The following is a 10,919-nucleotide window of genomic DNA, read 5'->3' on the forward strand; positions in this document are numbered from 1 at the left end:
CCCTCCCCTCCCCTCCCCTCCCCTCCCCTCCCCTCCCCTCCCCTCCCCTCCCCTCCCCTCCCCTCCCCCTTCCCTTTTAAAGGACGCCTCGCGGGCAGAGCTGTCAGCAGCCCGGAGGCCGTTTGTTCTTGGCCGCGGCCAGGCTGCCTCCGGCTCCCGTGACAGGCAGGGGTCCCGCACGTGGGCACCTCAAATTCTCTTTCCTTTGGGCTCCGTTCTGGCCCCTGCGAAGACCACAAGTGCGGGCGCCGTGCGGCCCCGGCGTCGCCAGCCCCGGGCGCGATGGCCCCGCTGAGGAGCGGAGAGGGAGGTGGCCCAGGGGTCGTCGCGCCCCTCGCGGCGGGAGCGCTATGAGCCGGGCGAAGGGCGGCAGCAGCCCCAGCAGCACCTTCTGCCGGCGCCTCCCGCGGGCCGCAGCCCCCTTGCCCCCGCGCACCATGCGGAGCCCGGGCCCGCGGAAGCCGCAGCGCAGCCCCCGCCGCCCCCGCGGCCCCCGCTAACCCGCGCGGGAGGGGCCTCGGCCACCGAGGTAGCCGCCCGCGCCGCGCCCCGGGGGAGGCGGCCGCGCGGTGCGCCCCGAGCCCCGGCTCAGCCCTTCGCTCTCCAGCCGCGTCCCCCTCCGGCCGCCCAGGGCGCGCGCGGCGATGGGGGCGCTGCTGGCGCTGTGCCTCCTGCTGGGCTGGCCGCGCTGGGGCCCGGCGGGCGCCCAGCAGCCCGGGGAGTATTGCCACGGTTGGGTGGACGTGCAGGGCAACTACCACGAGGGCTTCCAGTGCCCGGAGGACTTCGACACGCTGGACGCCACCATCTGCTGCGGCTCCTGCGCGCTGCGCTACTGCTGCGCCGCGGCCGACGCCAGGCTGGAGCAGGGCGGCTGCACCAACGACCGCGGCGAGCTGGAGCTCCCGGGCATCACGGCGCGTGAGTGCGGGCCCCGGGCGCCCGCCGCGGGGCTGTGCGCGCGGGCGGGTGTGCGCGCGGGACGGCGCCCCGGGCTTCCCGGTCTGCGCAAAGTGGACGCAGCGCGGTGGCGGCATCGGGAGGGCGTGGGTGGTCGCGCTCCAGGCGTGGGGCCCGATTCCTTTGCAGCCCCGATTCCCGCTACTCGGGGTCTTCGCGGGTCGGGCCAAGGGAGAGCTTGCAGGGGGCCGGGAGGACCGCGAGGCTGGCACCGCGGGACTGGAGAAGACAGCTGGCACCCCCCGGCGCTCGGGAGGTCGCAGAGACGGGCTGTGGGGGCAGCCACTAGGTTGGACTGGGGTTTCGGGTTAGGAGGGCACCTCATTGCGCGCCCTTGTCACCCCGGGAGCTCCTGGAGGTGCCGAAGGCGCAGGGAATGCAGCTCTCGGGGCGCGCTCGGCCGTAGCACCGCAGGGCTGGGGAACTTAAGCCACTTTTTTTCTTTTGTGGTCTTTCGGTAGCGTTTCTAAACCGCTGTTCCATTCTTCCGACTTCCTTTCATTTCTCTGCATCGAATTACCCTCTGCAGCCCACCCCCTATTGTCACGCCTTTCAGAAATGCCCCAGTGCTCGAGGTGGAGATTTAGAAACCAGGGTCGCAGGGGCTGCCCGCCCCCTATTCTCACGTCGGAAAACACGGGTCAAATTTCCGCTCACTTCAGAGCGGAATAAATCACGACCCAGCAGAGGAACTTTACGCGTTAGGAAAAAAAAAAAAGAAAGAGCTTTTCACCTGAGTCAGAACATCAGGGAAACCCTTTAGAGCTCCAGGCAACGGTTTTACGGCCGGGAAACCGGAGGAGCGGGCGGAGCCGAGAGCCCGACACCCCAGAACCCCAGCGCGCAGGGCGGAAGCCCGAGAGGTCACGGGCGTGGCCGGAGAGGCGGGAGAGAGAATTCATGGTGCTGGAGGCCCCCCCATCCCGCCAACGGACGGGTGGGTAACCCAGAGGAAAGGGGAGCCTGCCCTTCCTCAGCATTTTATGAGACTTTCAACAAGTTTAACTTGGGAGGTCAGAATAGCCAACCTAGAGGATTTGGGAAGCGGCTACTGGAGAAAAGGTGAACAGCGGAAAGTGGGAAACTCTAGGCAGTCGCGGCCCGTTAGAGAAATAAAGACTCCTCTCACCTTGGAGGACCCCGTTGCTCTCCAAAGAGTGAGTGTAAGTGACCCGCCTACAGTGGGGTCTCCTTCCCAGCCCGCGGGGGGCACAGACAGGGCGCAGAGTCCGCACTCACTGAGGCTGGGACCTGGCACATCTCCACGACCAGCTGTGCAACCTTGGGCCAGTTCCTTAACTGCTCTGGCCTCTCCTCAGCTCGGCATGGGCATGTGACTCAGAGTGAGGTTGTGGACTACAGGGGCTGTGTGAGGCCTCGCACAGTGCTCAGGGCCTGGTGTCAGTCATTCCCCCGCCTCCCACAGGGTGCTGCTCACCTTGGGGAATGGGTGGTCCACTGGAGAGCCTACAGGTAGGAGCCCACAGAACTCTGGGGTTGATAGTTCCCTGTCTCTCACCGTCTTTGAGAAAGTAAAAGCCTCTCTGATACGTTTCTATATCTGGAAAATAGACCTTATCATGCCCACCTCCCAGGGTCTCCAGATGACGGATGAAAAAGAACGAGGCATGGCAGGGCCTTTGACAATGCGGGTTTTCTTTCTTCTGAGCCGGAGGTTGCGCACAGTGTGTGGCTCCGTCAGTCAGGGGAGACACGGAGAACTGCTCAGGGGGTGCCTCTGGGTGGGAGATTTCAAGTCTGCCTTATAGACAGACGAGGAAACTGGGGTTTGCTCTGTCCAAGGAATGCTGTCACACAAATAACTGCATCAGGATCTAAGGTCCAGCCTAACCTCTCCAGGGTTGGAGTGGGAGTCAAGAGACAGTCGTGTGGCAGCTGGAGTAGGCTCCCAAATTGTTTCTGGAAGCATCCAGAGATGACCATTTGTGATGCATTAGGAGACAGTTAATTGGGGCCCGCTATGGATTTCTTCATACTGTTCTTTCCATAGCCTGGTAGATTCCTGAGAGTCTCATTTAACAGGCCTACTTCTCTTTGCTTAGACTGGAGATTCTGGGGTGGGAGATGGATTTTCAGCCTCAGATATGGGTCAAAGCCCTAATGCCCCACCGTGATAAAACTACTAAAACCCGGATTTAAACCCAGAGTTACAGTAACCAAGAAAAACTCACCATTTCCTTTCCTCGGTGTGTGAACAGGATAGAGTGTGTTCCTTCTGACTTCCAGATGTGCAACACGCTGGCTAATTGTTAACAGAGGCTACAGTATCAGTTTCCTTCCTCCCCACGAGGAGCAAGAATATTCCCTTATCACGGTTTGCACAGTAGAAGTTACCAGTAACAAGCTCTGAGAAGTTGGGCTGACCAGTGGTAGGACTGAGCCCCAGAACCCCCACCCCTGAGCTGCCCAGAGTTTGGGAGACCCCTATCCCAGCATCTGTCTAATATCTTTTTTGCCTTTTAGAGCCTGTCTACGTTCCCTTCCTGATTGTCGGCTCCATCTTCATCGCCTTCATCATCCTGGGCTCTTTAGTGGCTATTTATTGCTGCACCTGCTTGAGACCCAAGGAGCCCTCCCAGCAGCCAATCCGCTTCTCACTCCGCAGCTATCAGACAGAGACCCTGCCCATGATCTTGACCTCCACGAACCTCAGAGCACCTTCTAGGCAGTCCAGCACAGCCACCAGCTCCAGCTCCACAGGGGGCTCCATCCGAAGGTTCTCCTTCGCCAGGGCAGAGCCAGGCTGCCTGGTGCCCTCGCCGCCCCCGCCTTATACCACAGGCCACCCAATCCACCTGACCCAGCCGTCCGGTTTCCTGGTGTCACCCCAATACTTTGCTTACCCACTCCAGCAGGAGCCCCCACTGCCTGGTAAGACCTGTCCAGACTTCAGTTCCAGTTGACAGGCCCCAGCCGCAAACCTGCCACGTAGTACCAGGGCAGACAGGTGGGACTCTGCCGCCATTGCCACAAATATTTCCAAGGAAACTTCCCTTGAGCCCAGCAATGTCGTGATGAGAGTGCTGGGAAAACACAACACTTTCTAGTCTTAAGGTTCCTGGCTCCAATCACAGAATGACTGTGTTAGATAATTGCTTTCTGGCTTTGAAAACATGGTGACCGTTACATTTCAATTTATGCTTTTATTCAAAATATACAGCAGTTCAACTTTAAAGTTGCAAATGGGTTGGAGATATTTTATTGGACAACTTGGCTGTACTGTTCAGGAAAGGTCTACATGTTCTTTTTTCATTATAAGTTGTTTAGTGAGTTATAATACAAATATATTCATAAATAAGCAAAGGGAAATACCTGGTTGTAATTACTGAAGGTTCACTTAAAAGAATTAACTAATAAGTAAACGGAAGGGACAGTGAACAACCTATTTATGATTTTGGGAGCAACCTAACCATGAATAATATTAGCATAGTCAGAAACAGTTACTTTTTAAATTAATAACTAAATTGTGTTTAAGATATAAGAGCTTTTTCAGACTACAAGATTTCAATAACCACAGAAGGTGTTTAGAGTTTTAAATATTTACTCAGATATCATTGTAACACAGATCGTATGTTAAAGCATTCCCCTCACCCACCCGAGGGAATATTTATTGCAGACTTTTTGTTCAGCAATATTTTGTGTTTAAATGAAAGTTGGACAGTTGGGTCTTAAAACATTTATATGTAAAATGAGTTATGTACAAATGTAAAGATTTCTAATTTAATGGATTTACCACATTGACGGTACTAATTATTTAGTAGTCACACTGTAATTTTTTATGTTAATGTTAACTGTGGAGCTTCAAGTCCAGCTACTGGTTATAATCATCTAATATTACATATCGTAAATGTCACTGAATTCCGTGTCTGATGACTACATATTTGGGCATATATCCTGCTGGGTTAGAATAAATAAAATACTTGTTTTTGGGAAATCTAGTTGAAATTTTAGATCAAAGCACTTCATTTTATCTCTTTGCTATTCAATAAAAGGAAATATCTTTACTTTGAAATGCAAAGGAAAAAAAAAACATTAGCCCTGGCCAGTTTGCTCAGTGGTTAGAGCATCAGCCCGTGGACTAAAGGATCCTGGGTATGATTCCGGCCAAGGGCACCTACCTCGGTTGCAGGCTCGATCCCCAGCCCTGGTTGGGGTACGTGTGGGAGGCAACCAATTGATGTGTCTCTCACATCGATCTCTGTCTCTCTCTCCCCCTTCCACTCTCTCTGAAAAGCAATGGAAAAAATATCCTCTGGCGAGGATTTAAAAAAAAAACTTACATGGATTTTGTATTACATTAAAAAGCTATTTCCTGCATTGGGCCCTGGAAAGCAGTGAAGGAAATGCATTTTTCTAGAGTGCCAGCCTTTGGGCTCCATGCACCCTCAGATGTGTTGGGCTATTTCTGGATTTCTGGCTTCTCGTGACCCCCCAGGAGACGTGGCACGATGGGCCCTGTGCTGCCCGGGGTCGGGCCGGCCCTTTTCCGCCTTGGTGTTTGCTCGCCAGCCTCCTGCCTGGCCCGTCTCCCTCAGCTGTTACCTGCCTGGCCCCTGGGGGTACTGATGGGGAACCCAGGTTTATATGAGCTCATACTATCATAGGTCACCCTTAGCGACTCTTTTTAGATACCGCTAGTTAGAGGCAAACTCTGACCTAAGAGTGTGGTTTGGGCCCCTCTGAACGAAGTTTAGATCTTGGGCCTCTGCCCAGTCTAATGGCCAAGGAGCTCTGGTTTCCAGTCTCCTGCTTTCTCCTGCATCTCAAAGGGGCCTTCCTTCCAACAGCCCAAATTAGCCACATAATGGGGAACAAAAGAAAGAAAGGAAGAAGGAAAAGCAGGAAGGGAGAGGGGCGGAGGGAAGGAGGGACAGCGGAGAGGTGGGACAGAAAAGGGGGGACATTGAGAAGAGGCTCTGGGACACGCCTGTGCCCTCAGACCGGCTTTGTCTATGTTTGTTAGGTGTCGCTCCTTTCGGATTTTTAAGTTAATCTACCCGGGCTCTTGTGAGCCACACGCTACTGTAAATATTCGCCGGCACTAACACATTTTATCCTATTTAACAGATTTGGAAACAGGCACAGAGAAGCGAAGTAACTTGCCCAGGGCCCCACAGGGAGTCAGCACAGGGGTTTGTGCAAAACCGGATTCAAACATCCAGGGAAGCCCTGCCCCGAGGTTTGGATGCCTGTGTGCATGGAAGCCTCGGAGAGCAGAGCACCAGGCCCAGCCCCGCTCTCCAAGGCAGTGAGCGTCCACTCTGCTAGACCCAGTGAGCTCTCTCAGAACAATTACCCTGTGACAACCGGTGAACTGTCTTAATGTGAAATTCGTAGATACTATTACTCATCCTACGTACATAATTTAAAAAATCAGTGCAATGCCCCTAATGGCAAATAGAAAGGAGAAGTAATTGACTTCAAAATGTAATGGCTTGAGCAGACCAAGCAAAGGACTCAGGTGCAAACCCCTCACACAGCCACAGACGTGCCAGTTCCAGATCCACACCGATGCAGGTTTGCCAGACGGGCACCTCAACACCACAGCTGCGCTGCCGCCTTGAATGCGGTTTTTCCAAACAAAAAGTTTGATCCTCGTGGATGTGCACAGTCACTAGCTAGCTGGAAAACAAAGTGTTTATCAAGGCCGTGCAAATATTACCTTATAGGGAAAGGGAATGAGGTGGTTCCACCGAAAGGAAGAGTGGGACACTCCAAAGTCAAGTAGAGGGACATCGGGTCTTTGATGGGTGGACTGTCCTTTGCATTGAAGCATCTCTCCAATGAACGCCCACAGCACACCTGCCCCAGCCCCAAACGCTGAGGCCAAAGATGCACCCACGTAACTTCGCGATGTCCTCTAGAGGGCAGAACTGCCCCCACTGAGAACCACCTAGTTTGGCAGGTTTCTCTAGCAGCTGCACCTTTATTTTCCATCCCTCTCGGGGCGCAGTTCGTATCTATTGGGCAGAATGCCGCTGGAGAGTTCCGAACGCGCCCAGCTGCAGCCTCCCGCCTCAGCAGCGTGCTCCCGTCACCCAGCTCCCTGGCCAGGCACTGTTTAGAAAGAGGCAGGCGCTGTGTACCTCCCTGAGGTGGCATTCGGTGACACTGAGTCAAATCATATCCTCGTGCACTTGTTCACATATAGTACATATCTTTGAACTTCTCTCTGGACGCCAGGTAGCTGATAATGTTGTTATGCACAATCCCAGGGTAAACAGGCCATCCTGTGGCAGATTTGCAGGTATTGTCCCACTCAACAAGCACGTGTGGGACACCACTGATGGGCCAGGCACCGTGCCGGGGGTGGGAGTAACAAGATGAATGTCATGCAGTTCTCATTCAAGGAGCCACTTTTCCCACGGACTCAGGCATGTCGGCAAATACCTGTCAAGCACCTTATCTTGCCCACTTTCCGGGAGCTCGCAGGCATGTGTGGGGGGGTGAGCCCAGAAACCAACACTTGGAATTGCAATGAGAGGGCGAGTACATACAGAGTGTGCTGGCGGCCCAGGCCAAGGACACCTCCCTCATCCTGAAGGCGATGAGGCTGGACCTGAGCCACGAGGATGAGTGGGTCTGAGTGACGGAGCCCGGCTGGTGGGAGGGAGAGCAGGTGCTGGAAATGAGGGGCACCCTGCATGTTAGGCAAAACACGGAATTCACGAGGCAGAGAAGCACCCACAAGGGTGAAATGACAAGGGACATTCTGGAAACTACACCAAGAATTCAAAGGAGAGAGAATGGAGAGAGAAGCAGGATCAGATCAGAGATCTTGACCACCACGGTGGTCGGATATATCCCAAATGCAAGGAGGGGCCGTGACAGGTTTTATGAGGGAGAGTGACTCGATGACATCTTCATTTTAGAAAGATGAGACAGCCGAGGTCACATCAAGTCACTTCAGATTTCTCGAGAGATGCTCACCACAACCAGCCACGCTACCAGAACATAGAAGAAACTTGTCTGATCGATGCTTTGTTACTTTCACAAAGAATTTGAGTGAAAATTCTTTGAGTGAAAATCATCCAAAACCATGATTATTTTGAAAAACATTTCTGTATTTTGAAAGGAAGTCACTCAAATCATTGGCAACCCTTATGAAACACCACGTGTGTCTAAAGTGCTTTATGAATTGTATCATTTAATCTTCACAACCCTGAGATAGGGACTGTCTCACGCCTGTTTCACCGATGAAGAAATCAGAGCAGAAAACACTGCGCCCAAGGCCAGACAATAATAGCAGAGCCAAGATCTGAACCCAGGAGGTCTGCTTTGAAACTCTACATTCTTTATGACACCTACTTAGAAGGCCTAATTTTCTCAGGAAAAAATACCTAACCTACTTTTCAGAAAATTGATTGGGGGAAAGTGATTAATTGTGTAGTATTATACATGTCCTATAGATAGAAGGCATTGTAATGGACAGTAGAGTTTGTGCTACTTTATAAGAACCTAGAATAATATAAAGCACAGATAGAAATACTAGATGACAAACCTCTCTCTCTTTACACATGAGATCAGAAGGCGATTTAGCACGGATTTTAGAGCCACAGTGTCTGGGTTCGTTTTCTGGCTGTCACTTAACAAGCTGATTGACTTTGGGCCACTTACTGAGCTTCACTGTGCCTGTTTTTTCATTTGTAAGATGGAAATATTCATAGTACCTTATCGTTTAGGACTGTCATGAGAAATAGGAAGTTACAGTCACTGTCTCAAATCACTTACATTCTAGAAGGGAGGGAGCTGTGTCGTAAGTTAACAATAAATGATAGAAAGCAGATGAAATACTTTAAAATAAAAATGAACGGTTAAGTGCTGTGGGAGGGCAGATCCAACTGTTGATGGGAGTGCAGGGAACAGAGAAAATGGTCCAAAGGTTCAGTAGAGTTAGCCCGTGATAATCCATGGCCTCGTCTGATACATGGCTAATTCACCATTATTGCCTGGGACAGAGCACCTTCCCACCCTGTTGGGTATTCATGGCCTGTGAATTTATTGCATCATCTGAATAGAAAAAAAACACATTGGGTCAGTTTACGTTCACATAACCTAAAAAGTTTACTGAGTATGTGTTCAGGAAAAATTAGAATTTACGGGCATATTAAACTATCAGGAAACAAACTGTTAACATAGTTTTATATGTATATGGCTATTTTAGAATTGCAATTAAATACCAGTTATTAAATTATTCTGACAGAGACTTCTTATTTGAATTGCTAGTTACATAGTTTAAACTTGAAATAAAAACTGAATGTACCACAGTCAACATCATACTCAATGGGCAAATCTAATTTTCCCTTAATATCAGGAACAAGACAGGGGTGTCCGCTTTCAACATAGTGCTGGAAGTTCTAGCCACAGCAATCAGACAAGAACAAGAAATAAAAGGCATCCAAATTGGAAAGGAAGAAGTAAAATTGTCATTATTTGCAGATGACACGATGCTGTATATAGAAAGCTCTAATGACTCCACCAAAAATCTACTAGAACTGATAAATGAATTCAGTAACGTAGCAGGATACAAAATTAATATTTAGAAATGGGTGGTATTTTTATACACCAATAATGAACTATCAGAAAGAGAAACTAAGAAAACAATCCCATTTATTACTGCAACAAAAAAATAAGGTGCCTAAGAATAAGTTTAACCAAGGTGGTAAAAGACCTATACTTAGAAAATTATAGGATACTGAAGACGGAATTGAGGAAGATACAAATAAGTGGAAGCATACACTGTGTTCATGGATAGGAAGAATGAACGTCATTAAAATGACCATACTACCCAAAGCAATCCACAGATTCAACACAATTCCTATTGAGATACCCGTAAAATAACTCACTGAACCAGAACAAATATTCCAAAAATTTATATGGAGCCACAAGACGCCAAATAGCTTCAGCAATTTTAAAAAAGAAAAAAGTTGGAGGAATCATGTTACCTGATAGCAAACTAAACTACAAAGCCATAATAATCAAAATAGCATGGTACTGGCATAAACACAGGCATACAGATCAATGGGACAGAATAGAGAGCCCAGAAATAAACCCACACCTTTATGGTCAATTAATATTTGACAGAGGAGGCAAGAACATACAATGGACTAAAGACAGTCTATTCAATAAATGGTGCTGGGAAAATTGGACAGATACATGCAAAAAAATGAAATCAGACCACCTCTTTAACTCATACAGAAAAATAAACTCAAAATGGATTAAGACTTAAAGGTAAGTTGCAAAACCATAAAAATCCTAGAAGAAAACATTGGCAGTAAAATCTCAGGCATTTCTCTTAGCAATACGTTTTCTGATAAATCACCTTGGGCAACAGAAACAAAAGAAAAAAAAATAAATGGGACTACATCAAACTAAAAAGTTTTTGCACAGCAAAGCAAACCATCCACCAAATGAAAAGACAACCCACTGAATGGGAACATAGTCACCAACGATATATCTGATAAGGAGTTAATATGCAGAATTTATAAAGAACTTAAAAACTCAACACCATGAAAACAATCCAATTAAAAAATGGGCAATGGACCTGAATAGAGACTTCTCTAAATAGGACATACAGATGGCCAATAGACGTATGAAAAGATGCTCAACATCACTAATCATCACAGAAGTGCAAATGAAAATCCTAAGGAGCTATCACCTCACTCCTGTCATAATGGTTATCATCAGCAAATCTACAAACAAGTGCTGGTGAGGGTGTGGGGAAGAGGGAACCTTATGCGTGGCTGGTGGGAATGCAGGCTGGTAGAACCACTGTGGAAAAAAGTTTGGAGTTTCCTCAAACAAATTAAAAATGGAGCTGCCTTATGACCCAGCGATTCCACTTCTGGGAAGATACCCCAAGAAACCTAAAAGATGAATTTGAAAGAATATACACACCCCTATGTTCACTGTAGTGTTATTTACAACAGCCACGATCT

General features: G+C 49.4%; 1 protein-coding gene across 1 annotated transcript; it reads left to right on the forward strand.

Moving 5' to 3' along the window:
* The first annotated feature begins 565 nt into the window (after window positions 1-565).
* SHISA3 (shisa family member 3) lies at window positions 566-4,916 on the forward strand. The gene is made up of 2 exons (XM_081142173.1): window positions 566-921; window positions 3,445-4,916. Exons 1-2 carry the CDS (start codon window positions 645-647, stop codon window positions 3,882-3,884), a joined length of 717 nt encoding a protein of 238 aa, XP_080998299.1. The 5' UTR covers window positions 566-644; the 3' UTR covers window positions 3,885-4,916.
* The last annotated feature ends 6,003 nt before the right edge of the window (window positions 4,917-10,919 follow it).

Source organism: Miniopterus schreibersii (assembly GCF_964146895.1).
Source record: "Miniopterus schreibersii genome assembly, chromosome: 1".
In the NCBI taxonomy this organism is placed as follows: Eukaryota; Metazoa; Chordata; class Mammalia; order Chiroptera; family Miniopteridae; genus Miniopterus; species Miniopterus schreibersii.

What these genes read in the sequence shown, in the direction of transcription:
- SHISA3 (XM_081142173.1), top strand. Translation starts at nt 645, where the DNA reads ATGGGGGCGCTGCTGGCGCTGTGCCTCCTGCTGGGCTGGCCGCGCTGG. An exon ending in GCTCCCGGGCATCACGGCGC is followed by an intron (nt 922 to 3,444) that starts GTGAGTGCGGGC and finishes TTTGCCTTTTAG; the next exon opens with AGCCTGTCTACGTTCCCTTC.